At 45.2% G+C, this 21,069-nt stretch overlaps 1 protein-coding gene across 1 annotated transcript in view; it reads right to left on the reverse strand.

Annotated features, from left to right (window-relative positions):
• The window catches only part of unc5b (unc-5 netrin receptor B), a 44,496-nt gene that overhangs the window by 11,832 nt on the left and 11,595 nt on the right, over positions 1 to 21,069 (reverse strand). Inside the window, exons 2-4 of the mRNA XM_070915628.1 lie at positions 1,233 to 1,463; positions 784 to 927; positions 239 to 342 (exon numbers count right to left, since the gene is read on the reverse strand). Coding sequence (XP_070771729.1) covers positions 239 to 342; positions 784 to 927; positions 1,233 to 1,463 — 479 coding nt within the window. The remainder of the gene's footprint in view (positions 1 to 238; positions 343 to 783; positions 928 to 1,232; positions 1,464 to 21,069) is intronic.

Here is a 21,069-nt window from a genome sequence, read left to right on the forward strand (position 1 = left end):
TGGACAGACTTAAATCTCTCAGACTTCAGAGGCTAGCCCTTTACTCTGCTCCCTTGTGTATTATGTTTATGTTGTTCCCTAACTGATTATTTAGATTTCAGCCTTGCTATCTATGAGATGTAGAGCTATAAAAAATATAAACGATCTTCAATTATTACCCTTCAGTATCAAAAACATAAATGTAATTCCCAAAAGTGATAGAAACAATGAGAAAGGGGATGAGGAGGGAGAGATCTACCTCTGCAGCGGGCATGCCCTCCGGGGGGCGACACTGCAGCAGCACCTCCTGCTCAAGTCGCACCTCCCGCCCCAGTGGCTCCTGCTCAAAGTTCTTCCTCAGGTCTACAGGGGGCGACACAGACATAGTCAGATCTTCAGGTTAGTGAAGGTGGCCTGTGACAGCAGTGACACACTGTTTATCTTAGTGACATTGGCTGTTACCCCCCCCCCCCCCTCCACACACACACACACACACACACACACACACACACACACACCAGGCAAAGTCCCTAAAAGCCTCTGTCACTGTGTCATGTTTTTTCACTTCATACCCTCATAAACATGCAGTGTCAATCACACTACGCCACACATTACCACGTGGGACTAAGATGGAGTGCTACACCAAATTTATTTGCATATATACTTAAGCTGACACATTTGACAAGCAAAAAGTCAGAAACATTTGCCCCTCTGCTGACTCTCTTCCTTCTTCTCTCTCTGTCTCTCTCTCACACACACACACACACACACACACACACACACACACACAGCCTTGGTACTGACATGCAATGCGAACGTAGGCACGGTTGCTCTTGGTGGTGCCAGCAGAGCTCCAGGCCACACACTGGCACCAGTAGTCCTCCAACCCAAACAGCTCCTCCACCTGGGTCCTCGACACCGAGATGTCCACCTCCCGTACCACCAGACCTGTGCAGAGAGAGAGAGAGAGAGAGAGAGAGAGAGAGAGAGAGAGAGAGAGAGAGAGAGAGAGAGAGAGAGAGAGAGAGAGAGAGAGAGAGAGAGGGGCATATTTTTCACAGTGCATATAAATAATGCATTGGCTGCAGGCCAAATGCAGTTAACGTGCTCATAAAACCCTGTGGGAGCTAATGGATTATGTAGTTGAAAATGATGTTTGTAATTGAGTATGATGTTTATGTCTGTGAAATACAAGGTGACATTACTATGGGTGTGTGTAGCTGTGTTTACAGTACAATGTGTGTAATATTTACCTGTGATCTGGTCCAAGCTCTCTCTGGTGATGTGATCGTTTTGATTGACCCATTCTCCGTTACATTTGAAGTAGATCTGGGTGGCTGGTGAGGCCCGGCACCGTAGTTGCACCGGGCGGTTCTTTACAATGAAAGCGTCCTCCGGTTCCAGCAGGAATTCTGGGAGAGGTTCTGCTGGTGCTGATGGGAAGGAGTCAGGGAGAACCTCTGCCTCGCTGTAGTCGCTGCTCTCTGAAAACACAGAACACAGAAGTGATTAGGTTGACTGTCCTTCTATGGAAACACCTGACTTAAAGTTTACTCCATCAGTATTTGGATGGCTGCTTTGGGGGCTGATACTACACTCTGACCTCACTGTTGAGGAGGTAAGAAATAAGCAAAATGACAAATTTGTCCCTTGGGGATCAATAAGCTATCACATACCTGGAGGGAGTATGTGTGTGTGACAGCTTGTCTTGTGATTCTCAATCCAGCTTTAGGGCATGTGTGAACGAATCTGTCAGCAGTGTTTCACAGTATAAATGAAGGCAAACCTGTTAGTGCATTTCAAGAAGACATTTAAGGTGCCGACGGTTTGCACTGTAAACGGAGGGGCACGGTGACATTTTCGCCTCCTTGTATTGCCAGTAATCTGGCCAATGCAGGCCTCCTGCTCTGGTCTCTCTGGGAGAGTCCATGCCTCTCAGCTGAGGAGGAGAGCTGCTGACCTTCCACGGACAGGTCCTGTTGATCGCACATTATCCCCTGACATTTTCGATGTGACACATCCCTCCTGGCAATGCTGCCAAGTGGTTCTCGTGGCAGGAAGGACACAGTATTTGTGACCTCTTCACTCTGACTTTTTACTCTAATAATGACGGGTAGATCCCAGGCAGTATATCAACGCTGCAATGTTATTGGCTACTATACTAGTTTTCCCAGCAGTAGGTAGATTTAGGTATATGTACTGATGACAACTTTGCTGTGTACGACATTGTTTTTTATAATGTCAAGGCTCAGCACATTTGCTGTACAGATTGTAAAGCCCTCTGAGGCAAATGTGTAATTTTGGTTTTATATAAATAAAACCAGCTTGACTTGACTTGACAGTTTCAAGAGTATTATAATGATGTATAATGATATAATGACATAAATTGTCAAACACATCACATCACTTATTGTTAATCTTCTTCTCCAGCTGTTAGTGCTGGCGTTCGACTCAAACATCCTGGATCAGTCAGACTTGTCTGTTTACAAGGCTGCAGGGTGGCAGACTATGATGCAAGCAAAACCCTTGCCACAACTCGTGTGTGTCCATCAACTGGATTATAACCTTGTGAACTTCAGCAAAATACTGAAGCACAGGCAGACTGGAGAAGACCTTGTGACATAACACTTGCACACAACGGGACTGCAGTAGCCTCTGAAGAATAACCTGACCCCAGCATAGCTATAATGGTCAGCCTGAAACCTGACAAATATAGCACACAAATACACTTTGTTGAGATGCGTTTCAAAAGCAACTATAAGCAGGTGCCAGTTTAATGCAATTTCTACTATCAAACTCTTATCTTCACTGTATGACTTTCCCTTTCGGGTAATCCAGGTTCTTATAAATTGTTAATGGGTCCGACCTTCCAATAGAAAACTTTGTTCTGCTTGCGAAAATGATCTAAATTCAATAAGCATTAAATGGAAGACTGGAGCGGAGTGCAGGGGATTGACAGGGTCGGCTCTAGTCGGGAGATGCCAAAAAGGTACGGGCATATCCAGCCCAGTGCACTTTCTTCTCTTCGTATAGACACACAAATGCAAGCAGATGAACACACACACACACATGCAGGCATAGCTCATGGATAATTGTGCTTTTCTTCCACAAAGCGCTACAGTTTTTAAATCTCATTCCCTACATTCCAAGAAAGAGGCGTGAGGGCAGATGCAGCTGCTTTTCCACAATGAGACTAAACCAGACAAATTTGCAGCATTCAGTTTTCAAAATGTATCGAGCCCAACCTGATCAGTTATTCCACAACCAGGGAACAAGAGAAAGTACTTAAGATGCCATCTCCTATTTTAGGAAAGTGAGCACTTCCCCCACCCCCAGTCCACCCCACTGTTCCCCTTGACAGACTGTCTGAGACATTAGGGGAAAGCAACACAGAGCATGAAGGAAGTGGGAGAGAAAGTTGTAGCCAGCAGAAATTCATGGGATACAGGCAGATGTAACATCTCCAGGTATAGGGACGGTACCGTCTCTTGACCCCAGTCTCCTCCACCTTGAAAGGAACAGCCGGGACAAAAGAGGCTGAAGCAGCAGCACTGCCCACAGCTCAGAGCCAGGCAGTGCTGTGGCCACAGGACAGGCAGAGAGGGCAACAGCTGCTCCAGGCCCAACAGCCATCCGGGATGGACCCGTCATCTTTAATCTGTCTCTGCCTCTCTCCAGCCTGTCTGTACCGCAAACGCATCCCTGCTCTTCTCTAGTGGCTTCTTCTGTAAAGACCTTCCGTCAACTACATTTATTCACTAACCCGTGACCCCAAACTGAACCCTCACCACTGCACGCTTTACCCCACCTAGACCCCAGTGCCGTACAGTGAAAGCAGAAAGGCTTATTCTGGCGATGAGTTCACCAAATGTGATCATAAATATGGAAATCATGATTACTTGTAAGTTTTAGAAAAGAAAATTATTTTTCTTGCAGTGAAAAAAAACTTAAGAAATAAATGGTTTAGACACAGCTTCAACACCAACATTGCCCAAAAATGATCAATTTCTCATCAACCACCAATCAAAATGACAAATAAAATGATGAAATAATGTTTTCAATGTTTTGATTGACCTAATCTGCTCTTTCTTAACTCATAAATCTGTTTTCCAAAGATGGTGTATAAGAGGTTTCATCCTTTTTAATCCCAGCAGAGCAGCTGGCTTCTCCGTCTCAACTGGTCTAAACTGGATGTTGTGCATTTACAGGTCACAATTGTTCTGGATGCACATGATATAAAAACATTGTGAACTTCCAGGGGAATTCAAGTGGACACTTAATATCACAAAATCATACTTTTGAATGAATGAAACTGTGATATATCCTACATTAGTTAACACCAGCCCAGTCTCAAAGACATATGAGCTGTCTGATTACATTTGTTTTACATTGAGCTTCTGTGTATTGACTTGGCTGTCCATCACTGCCTTCATCACAGCCTTCATTCATTAATCAACAGTGACTAACAGGTTGAACCTTTTACAAACGTTGAATACCTTTCAGAGTTTTAATCATCTGCTTAGCCAAAAGAAATGAGGTGATGTGGTAAAAATATTTCAAAGAAATGTGGATGGACAGAAACATTTATATTCTATATATATATTTCTAATACTAGACCAGCACATTTTAAATGCTAAATGCCCGCTAACGCTAAATGCTACTAAATTATAGTAGTGCAGAAGAACAATAGCACGCACACTTGTTTCTGCTCCCACAGGTTACACCCTGGCCTGTACAATACTGCAAGTAGGTAGACATGCAGGTTAACACAGATAAATATGGATAATGAAAGTTAACGCATCTCAAAATGATGCTTAACCACAAACATGAATCACATTCATGGCCGTTCCTCTCTCACAATCCTCTCGTCTCTGTCTGTTTTCTCTCCTCATCCTCTGGCTCTCCTCTTACTAAGCTGTCGCCTCCAGTCTTTCAGACTTTGAATTCACTGTCAATAACCAATTGTGTTGCCCCTCCCCGCCCCCCCTCCCCCACGCTCTCTCCCTTTGTCCGGCATTGATCGCTCGGTGTTCAAACATCGGCTGGAAAACACAGCCTGTCAGTCTTCAGGCGTGATGAGAGGGGGCACGGGGAGAGAAAGAGGAAGGCAGAGGAAGAATGGCAGCAGAGACAGACAGAGAGAGAGACGGTGGAACAGCCCTGGCATATTTGGATAAACTTGTGCGCGTGTGTGTGTTCTGGGGCCTGCAGAGAGGCACAGTTTAATTAAAACACTTTGGGATGACAGAGGTAGGAGATGGACAGACAGCTTCTTTCTCTCCCCCTGTCTCTCTCTGGGAAATGGAGCTGGGGGGTTTAAAGTGGAACCTGTGTTTTTGGGCCAGCATACAAACATCCATCAGAGCTCAGCAGCCGGCAATTTGTGCGGAATGGAGGAACCTTAAAGACAATAACTCCTCGCCGCGCAGCAAGTCTTCTATTACTCTAATGACAGACAGCAGACAGCTAGAAAGCAAACACAGGCTTCTGGGTATTCTCTTCTTGGGCACACAACCGCACATAGACCCAGACAACCTATGCTTATACAGTACATTCTCTTATTCATGTATGCTAAACTCAAATAGTGCAACTGTGTAGCAGGAGTGCAGAGCTTCAGTGCAGTGTAACCGGGAGTCAGAGTGACAGTGGTGGAGCGAGGCCACACTAGAAGGCAGGCAGACTGCGTGGGAGAGAGAGATAGTGGGAATGTGGACAGAGGTGACAAGATGGGAAGACAGGAAGGCTGGCCAAAGACAGGTCAAGAGACACTAATAGACAAGTGGACAGAAGAGAGACGATGGAGTACACAGAGTGCACACACACACACACACACACACACACACACACACACACACACACACACACACACACACACACACACAGACACACACACACACACACACACACACACACATACACAACATTGGACTGCTATAATAACTGGTGAGGAAAATGAATCACAGCAATGTCTGTCTTTGTCTCAGCCTGACTGTGAAACTGTCTCTGTTGTTCTTTCTGCTCTCTGTCTTTCTCCACCCTCTCTTGTCTCTTGTCTCTCATTCTCACACACGCACAAACACACACACGGACAACTGTAATTTTCTTAGCCCCAGTGCCTCTAGCCAGAGTGGAGTCTAAAGCGTCTGTACTTCATCATTACCTTTACAGAGTTAGTCATTACTGTCCCCTCCAGTGCCCTCACTATCCCAACACTGTACTCAGAGGTGAGGGGGAAAAGAGAGTGAGAGAGAATAAAGCATAGGAAGGAGAATACTTTGAAGCAGTCAAACCACAGAAAGACACTATAAAAGACACGGGGTCAGGTTGTGTTTGGCAAGATGAGGAATGTCTGTTTTTGTTTCTTAGGCGTCCTTTGAGGTCAAAAACAAACAAACAACAGCACAGCGTCCCACCTCCTCCCTTCCGCTTTCCAGTTTGCTGTCTGACACAGGAGTGCTTTTCTTCTGGCCCTCCCCTGACTCCAGTCCTCTTTCCCTCCTGCCTGCTGGATTCAAAGCACTTTCTGTAGCTCCAGTGGACTTCAAATGATGCCCTACAGCCTTAAACGCAAACACACACGCATGGAGATAGCCCGCAGCTATGATGCTCAACCGGTTCGCTGAGCCCACTAAGGACAAACAGCTGTGAGGACAGACAGTCAACACTGCTGGTGACAGAGGAAACAAGGCCAATAAATAGAGTGATCAGCAGCCATTTTGTAACACTGACTGGCTGACCATATCCATCATCCTCACCCAATCTACCTCATTATCAACATTCTTGCGAGGAAGCCTCGAGGTAGAGTCCTGCACACCACGCACACGCACACACACACACACACACACACACACACACACACACACACACACACACAGAGGCAGGTCGAAAGAGACGGAGATGGATGACGGGAGACAGTCTCTCCTTGCCTTCTTTAAAGGACAATTACATTGAGTGATTGATATTCAGACAGACCTCATCCTCATCAGCCTCAAAACACCTCGCTATAGGAGGAGAGCGAAGAAACAGGCGAGGAGAGAAAAGATGAAGTGAAGAGACGCAAATACTGGAAAAAGCAAGTGTCGAGATTTAGACGGAGGATTTAATGGAAAAAACACTGAATGTGTGAGTGGGACAGTCTCAGCGTGTGTGTGTGTGTGTGTGTTGGCATCAGGCAGGGCATGAGGAGGCATGAGTGCAGGTTGGAGCGACACAGCATCACTTCTCACATCAACAAAGCCAGACGGGGTGTGAGGAGTCATGCGGTTCACCCATCTGACTGAACACACACACACTCGCACAAACACTTACAGTGTAAGCAGACAGGGGGGAAAATTGGTCATCTTTTAATAGGAAATGTTGTTAATTCACCAGTGACTAACAAACATAGCCATTATTTTCATTTCATCACGGTGGCTGCGGGACGACAGGAGGCAGGAAGCACAATTTGACGTCCTGCTATGAGTGACACAGACCCATCCGTGTGCTCTCTCATAATGCCCTCGACACGTTGGCCTTGAAAGTTCCTGTTTGGATATTTTGATACTACCACCAAGATGTGCACCTGCAGCGGCTCCACATGGCTCTACAGCCTGTTTCTTTGTACTCACCATGGTGGCTCTCTAACTAACAGACCTCATCTCTCACGCAGGCAGGCACATGTTTTTACCCCCAGCTCTTCGGTAAAACCAAAGAACAGTCTGATATTTGAGAAATAGACTTACTTGCCGTTTTTCCCAGGGTGAGATAAAAAGAACAATATCTGTTTCGTCCTTGTGTGTGCGGCACATAAGGGTGAAATTGTTGACTTCCCAACACAAACTTTGGATACAACAGGGACATGTTGTAAATGTTGGAGTGGCTTTTCTATTCTTTCCCTATAACCAAAGAAAATAAATCAATAAATAAAAAATCCTTGCCAAATATTGTCAAGATGCATAATCATGTTTATTACAGGAACGTGTGGGCTGCAACTTGTTGGAGGTTCATCATAACAGTGGAAATGTCACACCTTTGATTGGTTCCAACATGTGAATGAGGCTGCATGCACAGTGGCTATTTCTGTGGAGTGTGAAGCCTCCCCTGTTTCATCAAGATACTGAGTGTGTAATTGATTGTGCAAGGCATGTGCAAGTAAGTAAGAAGGATGGACTCTGTGTGAGCCAGAGAAAGACAGAGGGATAGAAAAGGTGCGTGTGTGTGTGTGAGAGAGAGAGAGAGAGAGAGAGAGAGAGAGAGAGGAGAGAGAGAGAGAGAGAGAGAGAGAGAGAGAGAGAGAGAGGTGACGGGAGGCTGGAAAGCAGATTGGCAGAGAGGCCCGGCGAGTGATGGAGATGCAGAGTGACAGAAATGCTTCGCTTGTCCATCCAGCATGTCCGGGTGGCAGGAGGAGAGAGAGCAAGCCTGAGGACATGGTAACACACACACACACGCACACACACGCACACACACACGCACACACAGCTAGTGCAGGAAATGCAAGACCTCATTTACAGATCTGCTTGTAAATAGAGTGTTATCCCACACTGCAAGGTGTGCTACCCTTACAACCCTTTAATTGTAAATGAAGTGTGACCTGCCCTTTTTCAAACAACTCACTTCTGTCTCTTTTTTCCCATAAGTCCTTGGTGTTAAAATGACACTTAATCAGCCAACTCTGTTGGAGGGTATGTCAGGGGGGAAACACACAGACACACACATGTAAACATGTTATCTAACTATATGGTTCCAGACCATATAGTTTCCAGTAAATAAGGCCCAATGACAGAGTGACAGCCAGCTGTGTTTTTTACTGATAACTGGGTGAATGTTGCAGAATTTTGTGGCTGTTTCACATGGACCCACACTACATTCAAACTGTGTGTGTGTGTGTGTGTGTGTGTGTGTGTGTGTGACAGAGGTAGGGCGGGCGTGTTTGTAACAGACCATGGATTATATTTACCCACTGTGGATGCAAGGGACAGCCTACTCTAAGTGAGATTCTGTGACTGTGTTTTTGAATGTGTGGGTGAGTGTGACTGCGAGAGTGGGAGCGCTAAGAGGATTTGCGCTTGTGTTGTATCTGTGAGCCCACTGTTGCTACTGGTGCATTTGAATAGACAGAGGGGGGGCGGCTACGTTGTGGCTGACAGTGTGCTCCGTCACAGCTAGGGGGCGCCACCCCCCACAGAGCTCATTAATCATAGCCCATCAAAAAGTGGCCCTGTGCTGTTTGTGTGTGCCCCGACGACCACCTACTGCATGGGAACACAGGCGTACACAAGCAGCACTATCAATCACTATCAGAGGTGGAGAGAGAGAGAGAGGGGGCGAGAGAGGGGTGAGGAGACAGGGAGAGAGAGGGAGGGAGGGAGGGAAAGGAGACAGAGTGGGTGAGACAATGTTGTTTTCCTATTATCCTCTCGAAATTACAGACCAATGTCACAACTATTACTTGGAGGTCAAACTCATATGGTATGAATGAGACTCTGCCCCTTCCTGCGTGTGTGTGTGTGCGCGTGTGTGTAGACATAACTGTATGTGTTGAGTGTAAGGCGCCACTGCTTGTCTGCTCCACCACTGCGCAGCTGCTTGATGAGAGTTGCGCAAATCTACCCAGAGTGTCTGGTTGCCATGGTGGGTATTCACATGGAGCCGGCTCCTCCAGAGGCCTGCAGTCTACACAGCCATTAACTATGGTGCGCACACACACACACACACACACACACACACACACACACACACACACACACACACACATTGTCTGTAGTCTCTCTCTGTCTCTCCATCGCTCTTTCTTTTGCCACCTCACTTCCTCCATTTGGAAGTCTTGTTGAAAATCTGTCCTTCTGTCACTGATTGTCTCACTGTCTGTGTGTGTGTGTGTGTGTGTGTGTGTGTGTGTGTGTGTGTGCATGTATGTATAGTGAATAGGTGAGCAGTACAGTGGGATGAGTGTTTGGAAGCTGGGGCCGTTTAAATGGCAGTAATTACATGAGAAGATGAGCTGCATTCCTTCCTGAGGGCAGGCTGATTACAGGGCTCTCCTCTCTGGGCCCCTGTAATTACCCACTCCACCCTGCCCCCCCCCCCCCCCCCCGCCTCACCCTCACCCCCCGTGCCTCACCCTCCATCCCACTGTACATGCATCAGCTGTGCTCTGCCTCGGCGGGGCTACGGGCGAGTTCACCCCCCTCCTCCTGTCCTCTGATCCACCTCTCTCCCAACTTCTGCAACACTCCACCTCCCCTTCCCCTCACCAGGTCACTCTTCTGTCCTCTCTCATTGCTCCTTGAACTGATTGCTACTCACACACACACACACACACACACACACACACACAGTCTCACACTTAGAGAACACTCAGGACAAAATAGCAGATGTGGCATCATGCACATATTACACACTACCTTCATTTATGCCTACAGCTCTCTTATTAAGAGACATTACATTGTATTATGCAGGATTCTGCATTAAGCATATAATCAACGTACTTCATATCAAAAACCATATTGGTCACTTGATGGCTACTAACACTACTACTTCTTCCCCTACCGCAGGCGCACTTCTGCATTTATGTATATGCGAATGTGTGAACGTAGGAGGGTTGCTGTCAAATGCCATTCAATCCTGATGGCCACTCCTTGAGACACGAGACATGACAGCTCTTGCCTTACAGGTAAATGCCTGTACCTGACTCTCACCCCACTTTTTGTTTTCCTCACAAACAAACACACACACACACACACACACACACACACACACACACACACACACACACACACAAAATAAGGGTGGGGTTGCTCATAAGATGTCATACATAAACAAAACCAGTAAGTCCACCCCAGTCAGGGATTCCTGTAAGACTGGAGACACACAGACAGTCAAATTACATGTCCTTCACCCAAACACCCTCAATTGTTGCACCAACCAACAGTCTGAGTCCCTGCTACCCTTTCATTTGTCTTCAAGCACATATTCAGCGTGGAACTAATTCAGTTTGTCCATTAAAACTCACAGAATTTCAAGAAATATCGAGTTCTTGTTGGAGATATTGTCTTGTTGTAAGGTCACGTGACAATGTGTTAAATTAAGAGGCATGAACTGTGATTGTGAGAAGAATCGGCAAAAGGCGTCACAACATATGTGTTTTTTTATTATTTGATATGACAACTCGGCTCCCCGGTGGCAGGAAGACAGCCGGATCAAACTTCCTGTACAAATCACATCAGACACCCTGAGCAGGTGATAACGAAGAGAGAGGAGAGCAAGTTGGGGGGGGGGGGGGGGGATTAAAGAGCTGGAGAAAGAGAGAACTAAAACGTAACACAGGGAAGATGGATGGATTAAAAATGAAAAGTCTTGATCTCTTTGAGCATTATGAAGACGGAGAGCAGGGAGGAAGGGAGACAGGAATACAGCTAGTTTGGGAGAGAACTTCAGGGAAAGGACAAGGAAATGGAGGGGTAAGTACAGGTAACCTAGCTAATGTAAGGTGATGATGGAGGGAGCGCGGAAGGAGGAGGGAGGAAAGAAGGAGATTAATGACAAGGCTGTAAGCTTTGCTGTAAGTGGGTAGCCATGCTCGAGGGAAGGAAGGCAGGAGGGAGGATGTGTGGATGGAAAGAGCAAGGGAGAAAGAGATGGAGAGAGATACAGAAACACTCCCTGGGTACAGATCAAGTGCAACTCTTGATTGGTCCGTTCGTGTGTGTGTGTGTGCGTACTGTGGGCATTGGCTATGGTTGCCACGATTGCCAGTGCTATTAAAGATGCCTGCTGCTGTAATGTGTTGTGACAGGGGCTGATTCTTGTGACTAACTGCTTTGGCAGGAGAGCTCCTCTGTCATGCTAATGAACAGATGAGGAGATGAGCTGGATTGACAGCGGATCGACGGGCCGCGCGCAAGACTTCTCACACACTCACGCACACACACACAGAAACAGAGGGTTAGGCAGTATATATAGGAAGACACGAGCAGACCTTGCTGTCACGAATGTGACACCCTGATGCAGTCGTCCCCCACACACAAATGGCTAGTTACCAAGTCAATGTGACAGAGGTGACAACGCATGGACAAACAAAGTGAGATGAGGAAAAAAAAAATCAAAACACATGTGCATACACAGACGCATGATCACACCCCACACACAAAAACAGCGGGGTTGGCGTCACTCTGTTCCTTCATTGCGTCCCCTTGCATCAGAGAAATCCCTAGATATGCAGTACACAACAAGCAACATGCTGTAGGCCAGCCTCTGTGTGTGTGTGTGTGTGTGTGTGTGTGTGTGTGTGTGTGAGAGGGAGATAGGGTTTGTGAGCTTTGTAAATTTTGCCCCGAAAATTGTTAAATGTACCACTCAATGTATGTTGAAATGATGAAAGCGCATTAGCATTTCAAAAACAGGCTACAAGCAAAAACATTTGCAAAACTTACTTGAGGATTGACAAAAAAAATTATATTGACAATGATATCAAATTTCTGGCTAAAAGAATAAACATGGGTCGGATAACACTGTTAACGGGAACTCTTTAAAAACAAGTCTGATTTTAACGAGATACTATGAAATAAAAATGAGAAAGATAGAGATGGAAGTAGATAGATAGCGAGGAGAGACAGCGAGGTAGACAAGGAACAGAAAAGATTAGGGCACTAATAGGCAGAAAATCCATGTTGGAGGAGATAGATGACGAGAGGTGATGTGGCGATAGCAGAGGAGGACAAATGGAGAGGCAGAAAATAGAGGTGAGATTCAATCTCCTCACCCTGCAGATGTCGGGGTCTTGTAAGCAAAAGTAGTCCTGTGCAGAAGCTAATGGCTGTTTTATCCTTTTGATCTTTTTCCTTCACTCCCTTTATAACTCGCTTCATCATTCTCTCAAAATAAATTTCCCTCCCCGCCTCAACTCGGACACACTTTCTTCAAATCAGGCCAAAGGAGAAAGAAGCCATTTCCATCCAAACCCCTTCAGTGAACCAAATCTGGATCTGGCTCGGCACGTTTGTTATCCTATTTAGATTTTAAGTCACTATTCCTTACATATTTAAAGACAGGGGTTCATTTAGCAATTTTCTAATAGTGATTGTGGTACTTTTTGTTTTTCCAATCCAACAGCAAGCTAGAAAAAAAAAATCAAAAACCCAGAGGAAGTCAAACTTCAGAAGGAAATGTGCAGTTCTAGATAGGAAGGGAAAAACACACCACACTGTTTGACTGCCACGTAATCTCAGTGCAGTGCAGCACCAAAAACATAAAAGCAATAACTAAAGCACAAACATCTCACAGACTATCACTTTAGGCCAGGCCAACTTTTTCCATATCTGGCAATCTCATCTGCAAAAAGATTGTGAAACAGTGAGAACTGATAACGCCGCATTGCACAAAGGGACTCATAGCATCGCTTGCAAAGTTGTCGGCAACCTGGACGGCCTGTGAGCATCACTGCTCTACTCTGCAAATGTAAATCTTGTTATGTTTTAGGTCAAAATATTGGTTTTCTTTCTACTGTGTGATGAGTCAGCATTCGCGCATCAATCATTCATGAGGCTTTGGTTCCCTGCCTGATGTCAAAGTTTTTTCGCTGCTCTTTCACTGCAGCTACGAGAACGTGTCCTTGACCCGAGGACAAGATGGGGACTGGGCTGGAATGGAAAAGAGGACATCCCAGAGCCTCTGGCCTGGACCAGTATGACTGGACTGGCAGGAATGGCGGCGGTGATGGAGAACAGTGATGATGAGAGCATGACGAAAATCCCCTTGGCATAGACAAATAAAATAAGCGGCTGCGAATGAGAGAGAAAACATGCTTGTGTGTGTGTGTATAAACAGAACTGAAACAGGGAGAGATGGATGGATGGAAGGCGAGGCAGAGTGTCACCCGCCAGACGCCCAGGGCCAACACAGACTGATGGTGACACTGAGTGGCCAGAGTGTGTGACACAGTGACAATGATGATGAGAGACTCCTTCCCGATCTCTTTCTGGCTCCTTCTTCTTCTTCTTCTTCTACTCTCTCTCCCTCCTCCTTCTGTCACCCCCTGCAGCGGGGCTGGCGCTTTGATCCACACTCTGATCGTGTGTCCTCCTCTGGCCTGGGTCAAGTTGCATCGGCAAGTCTTGTGATCCTCCAAACCCCACTCATGTGGGACTCCTCAGAAGTCAGTAAAAACACAGACTAAATGCTACACTAAAAGGTGAGACAGTGTAGGTTTTTATAAAGTGCTGTTATTCAAAAAACGGAAGAAATTAAGGTGGAAGATTTTTTGGGCTCCTGGTGTAGCGGAACACAAATGGCCAAGATACTATGTTGTGAGTAGACTGCCAGAAACAGAAGAAGTGTCACCAGGTGAATGTCTTGGTGACAGGAAAAGTCAAGGGATCACCAAAGTCAGTAGGATTCATCTTCTGGGGAACATGAATGTCATTTGTTGCATGTCATACCCCCCTCTCTCCTCATTATCTTCAAAATAAAAATAAATAAGATCCCTCCAACATTTTTTAAAATATTTCAGTCTGGACCAACCAAGCATTACCAAATTATCAGGGCAAAGATGGCCTAAAGATTCTAAAAGGTGGCTTCAGTACCTGGACTAGCAAGAGAAATCTGGGTAGGAAACGTGAAAAAGCAGGACTCTCTCATTACCATTGAGCAAGGCCCTTAACCTCCAGCTGGAGCAGCTCAGTGGTCAGCAGATCGGATTGTGGTTTTAATGGGCAGCTTGCAGGTGTGAATGTGTGGATGTGAGGGGGGGCCTTCCTGAAAAAGAGCTGCTTTTTGAAACTGAACTAACCTGAAAAATATAACTAAGGGCTCCATTTGGAGACATTTTGGTGTTTTTTTTTTTCATTCATGTTAAATTCAAATGTGTCCAGAAATTAAATGAATTGACATGATCAGAAGTAGAATTTGACATATTTCTGGCTTGCGCCCTTACTCTGGATCTATGCCAGTGGACAGAGGGGGGCACATGGCCGTGGCTCCAGTGGACAGCTGGGCGTTAACTCTCTGTCCCAGATCATAATGGCCCTGGCCCACTGAACCTCTCACAAACCCGAGGCAGAACGGAGTCACGACTCTGCACTGACTCCCAACAGCATGGCTTTATTTACACTGTACATTTTTTGACCTGTGCTCACACTGTGAATGTTTTCAGCGTGGTCCTTGGCGTGTGTGACCCAGCTAGTCAATCTAGTGCATCTCTCTCTCTCTCTTCGGCTTCACCCAGCCGAGGCCACGGCAGCAGTGCTGGTTAAGAGGTTTGTGTATCCCATTAGGATGATGAAGAGGCCTTTCATCAGTACACTCCCTCCGGCCAGGCGCTGACAGGAGCTTTACCTCGACAAGCCTCTCAAACACACCGCTCGACATGAGACAGCACCCAGCGAAGAGGTCCGCAGGCGGTACACATAGTTACTGACAAACACTCACTGCTTCTCACACACACACAAATACACACAAATACACACACACACACACACACACACACACACACACACACACACAGACTGGGCACAGAAAAAAGGGAAGACTGGGACATTTTGTTGCTTACTTTTCACTTTCAATCTTATATCCATTTCTAACATTAGCCAATAGAGTTCAGTGGACGAGGAGGCGAGACAAGAGGAGGCTGGAGAGGAAGAAAAGTCTTGACTAATTCTGACTCGGTACTCCTATCTATTTTTAATCAGTGCCGCACAAGGACTAATAGTGTAACGGCCGTGCAGGGTTCTGTCCAGATGGGCAAAGTAATTTTTCATAAGGGGGGAGATAGCGGGAGGAAGGAGACAGAACGTGAGGACAGAAGAGGCAAAAAAAAAGAGACAGGAATAGAGAGGGAGAAGACAAAGATGGAGAGAGAGTACAAGCGAGGGAGGAAAAGAGGGAGTGAGAGAGACAGAGATTGATAAAGACAGAGCGGGAGAGGGAACGGGAGACAGAGAAGCCACAGGAGCCAGGATGACCTGGATTCATAGGACCCGTATTGATTACTTGAGGATGAAAAGCCAAAAAAAGAGCTCTGCTTAGAGACTAGATGAATGAACTCGCACGCAGAGACCTGGAAAGACAGAATTGGGTGAAAGTAACAAACAAAATATACACACCCAGAGTTTTAGCATTGTAGCTGCTTTGCCTTCAATCTGACAAGGTGGAAACAAGTCAGCTGCTTAATCCACTGCGATGATGGATAACGCAGTCTGACGGAAAAAAAGGTATGACAGGTAGGAACTGGAACAGTTTGTGTGTAGGCTGGATCCACACACAAACAGCATTAACAAGAGCACACAGGCAGCATATGGGAGACTACATGATCTGATTAGATTTTGTTATGTGAGGGATTTATGAGGCAATCTATGCAATGTGTATGGATGATGTACGCAGGGTTTCAAACCACACACACACACACACACACACACACACACACACACACACACACACACGCACACACACACGTGCATGCATACAGACAGCACCGAGGCCCTTCTCCCAATTTGTAGTCTGGATTACTCTGCTTCACGTAGATTAACTTTGCATAATCGCTTTGAGAATTCTGAGCTCAAAGCACTGACGCCACACTAAAAGATGCGCCATTAAAGACTCATATTACAATAGAATGAAACACAGGTAGCATATAAACTCCTGCCAAACAGTACGCCCTCCTAAGCTCTGCATACATAAGCATTCATGTGTTATTTATGATGTGTGGTGGACACTTTTATACACAAAGCCTAATAGTAACAGCGCTTACGCTTCTGTCCATTTCAAAATAATGGCAATAGCTGCTAGGAGAAATTATAAAAACGCTTAAGGACAGAAGCTGTGGAGAAATCATATGTCATTGTGCAAGTTGTCGCTAAATCACCATAATGACTCACACCAATTCCTGTCTGTTTACTGAACAAAATAGATTCTCACATTAAACTCCCATTAACTGATTTTTTTTCTTTTGGTAATTTGGGGCAGAAGAAACCTTTTGTCACCTTTGAAGTTGATGTGATGAAATTGTTAGTCAACAGTTGCTTATTTACACATTTAGCCTATATGGTGCAACATTAGCATTGATTTGGAGTCACATTTCTGGCAACCTGTTGAATGTAAGTTCAGTATTCACACTCCTTTTAGCTCTGTTTTAGTCTCTACCAACTGAGGGAAATATTCCTGAGGGAAATATTCAGCTCTATGTTCACCAGCTAGTTGCTAACTTTGTCTGTCTGTAGCTTGGTGCTGGGCGGGTAGCATATGGTGGGTTTTACCAGCTATTTTGCTGAAAACAGCATTTCTAATTTCATGAAATTAGGCTCATTTATTGCAAGGTTAGTGGAGAAGGTGCTGTTTACTTGTTCACACACACACACACACACACACACACACACACACACACACACACACACACAGTGTCCATGTCACTCTGTGATGTAATACAACAGACTGACTCCCCTCAGTAAATCCAGTTGTCATTTCCAAACTCTGGCTGTTTCAACAGAAGCGCTCACTCACCCTCACATAGCATTACCCCAGCTACCCGTGCTCTCCACTGCAGAGTCATTCTCATTCAGGAGCTGGATTCACACACTTGTTGACTAAAATACTGTTGAGAGGAGAAGGTAACAGATAACGTGGTGATATTTCACATTTAGAGGAAGATTTAAACGGTTGACCATCGACACTGGCAGTAAACCTGGAACTCAACGTTACTCATTCCATCCCAACATGAAAGATAACGTAACATCCACAGTGATTGATGATTTTCTTTAGCTTACCTTTCTATAAATGTTGGCATGCTGAGTGACCCCTTACACATGGTCATTTGGCCCATTGCTAATACAAAAATATTGACTATAGCAGCTTTTAATAGTAAAAAAACTATTAAAAAAATAGTTTCACAATCTTATAGAGTTCAAAGTATGCAGATGTTGTAACAGTAACTTCCTTGAGATGTCTCTTGGTTCCTAATACTGATGGCCCACAGAGCAACAACAGTGCAGGCCTGTAACAGCCACGCGGTGCTGGACACCGTAAGAATAGAACTGCTTGACCCTCATATGGCTGCGGTCGCTTGGGTCATTTGTGAAGCACAATGGCAGGCTGCACACATAAAGGTGTTTATATCTTTCCCACAATTTACAATCTATTCAGCATGACTGACTTCACAACTTCCATTTTCCACAACTACAAAGAACCTGTGTGTGAGTGTGTGCAGCGAGTGTGGATGATGTGCTGGAGAACACATAGGTGAGGGGTGTTTGGGTGGCCGACCGGATTAGAGAAACCATGTGAGATATACAACGCTATTCTGTTAGTATTATGACCTACATCATATGCACGACAATAAGACTGGGGCTGTTTGAATAGTTAACATGCTAGCACCAGACCAAAGAGCAAACAGCAAATGATTGATGTGAATGAAATGAGTCTCTGCGTGCAGCTTCTCTGCAAATACACAATATTTATGCCAGACACCGCGGCTTTATCAACTCTACAGCATACTGAAGCTAGTTAATAACATTCAGTATTCATGTTGAGGTTGCTGTTCATCATTGCTTACACTAGTGCCCTCATAACATCGCCATATAACATTGCAAATTATCAAGTGCAAATTGGTAGGTCAGAGATCACAGCCCTCTGTTAACTCCATATCCCAGGCTTCACTGCTCAATATTATAATACCTTTATGATTCTGCTGCACTAAGACCTCATGCTACACTGATAAAACAAGCACAGCAATGAGGGCTGAATGCTCATGGCCACGAAAGGTCTCCCACCCTTTGCCACGACCTCACCTTTCTGTGACCCTTTACCTCTCACCTAAACCTGCGATAGGCTCCTCACAGGTGGCCCCACTCTGATCCAGAGAGAGCGTGACTGTTCTGCATACATGTGTGGAAAAACAACAGATCGCAATCTCAATTTAATTACCCGACACAGAGGCTCGCTACTGTGTTTTCTCCCCGTTAACTATTATAGCATGCACAGCGAAACTCCTCTAAAAGTACAAGCACATTAATATACATTACACAGTCTCCAATCATTTTAATGGCTGTGGAGACACTGAAAGCATTCAGTGGAGCAAACAAAAAAGAAGGAAAGAGGGACAGAAAGACACAGGCAAGCAAAGTGGAATGGGATGAAGTGAAGCTACCAGTACACTTCACAGTGTGAAGATGGAAAAAAAAGAAAGCTAGCTGAGCACAAGAGGCAATTTTGGACAGCGTGAGATTCATCATGGCGTCTTGTCTCAGACTCATCACGTTCTGAAGTGGTCCATATAACAAGGTGTGGAGATCAATAGCATCCATTTACTGAGGTGCAGCTCATCTAATCACCTGGCGCTCTGCTGCCCACTGAAGGAGCTGCGACACACACTGGGCCTCAGGAGGAGAACAGAGTAATGAAATGTACACTGCAGCCTGGTCTATCCTCATGTTTCCAACAGCTCGCACAAACACAGCCCCCACGCCTCCCCCTGTCTCACTTCCTCCATCTCCTCCACCTCCACATATGAGCAATAAACCCAAGCCTCACCTCCTCTCCCCTCCTTCTTTCCTTCTTCTAATATGTTTAGCTAAAGTTGCATATCGTGTGGTCCATTAGGAATTTGAGGGGTGTGAGGCACAGAGACCAAAAATATCCACAGCACTCTGTTCCTCTCTCCAATTCATTGACTGAGTGCCACAGGGTAACATCACAAACGCTCCTTGTCCCTGCTCCCCAGTGCAATTCTATAATTCATCTTAATTGAGAAAAACAAGCAAGCAAAGGGGAGCACTGGAAGCATGTAAAGTGCAGGTCATGTATTTCTGGGACTGAGGGACTTGAGTGTGTGTTTTGTGTCTGTGAAAGGTGAATGCAGGCGCTTACCATTGAAAAAATGTATTCACCTGTCTCCTTTATTGGTGCAGATTTACTTATTAGAGGGTATTTGAAAACAAAGCAGTAACAAATCATGCAAGAAAGAACAACATATAGAAAGATTTTACGTCAGGATTCACCGTCATTTGGCTCAACTGCCACAATGGTTCAATTGACATGAGGCAATATTTTACTCCGGCATTGTTCTGATGACGGGATGTTGGCAAGAAAATGGAGAGACAAACTTTTGAAAATTAGACCCTCTGTGCTACAAACATAATGAAGGACAGGAAATGTATTTTCATTTCCTGCACTCTCTGTGATTTTTACGCATATACTGTAATTTATTCGAGGGTCCTCTAGTTCAGATTCCCGAGCTTAGCGGCAGAGGTAAAAGGCACATGGTGTTTAAACACTATCTTGAAAATGCAGTAAACATGACGTCTGATCAGATTGTTGAGCAACTTTCAGGCCAATATGGCAGCTCCAATACAGCTGGAGCCCCAGCTTTCACTGCATTCAGACTTTTCCTTCAGATAATTAGTGGAGGATTCAGGCTTTTTGTTCTCTTCATGGCTGTTGGAAGTTAAAAGCAATCTCTAACTGGTTGGCCGAGGCAAATCTTATGTTTAACATTTATGAATAAGAATATCCCTGCTGTTTTAATATACGATCAATGCAGGATAAATGCGTGAAAGAGGGATTTCTACATTGGCTGCCACTGCTGAGCATGTACTCTTGCAGTTCTATTAGAGAGTACATGTTTTTAGAATATGCAGTACTGTATCATTTGTGTTTGCTTTTATTTTTTCATCCACTTTCCAGAGCCTGTGCTATCTAGGGCAGTGGTCAGCAGTTTTAATCAATTTTCCCCAAACACAGCACTATGGCAGGCAGGAAATCCCAGCAGGACAGTGGGGAATGGACATAGCAATAATAATAACACAAAATCTAATCTGAATTATGTTCTAAAGAGATTAGGTCAGAATAATCCCCAGAATAAACACAAATGGGGAGGAGGGGAGGCCGCTTGTGATCAAATGCAGGGAGGGGAGTTGCATCGCTTGCATGTGGATGTTTTTATTCCTGACGGTGGGATTTGTGTAAAGTTGTGTTTGATTTTGTGTGTAAGAGTGATGATGGTGTTTATTTTGGGAAATGAGAGTATGTTTGAGGCTCAGAGAGTTGCTATTATTAAAGTGGAATAAACGCTTCATACTGCCTGCTCAAACATAGAGAGATTCCCTCCCTCAGCGTGATGGATTC

The sequence above is a fragment of the Enoplosus armatus genome, chromosome 12 (genome assembly GCF_043641665.1).
Source record: "Enoplosus armatus isolate fEnoArm2 chromosome 12, fEnoArm2.hap1, whole genome shotgun sequence".
Taxonomy (NCBI): Eukaryota; Metazoa; Chordata; class Actinopteri; order Centrarchiformes; family Enoplosidae; genus Enoplosus; species Enoplosus armatus.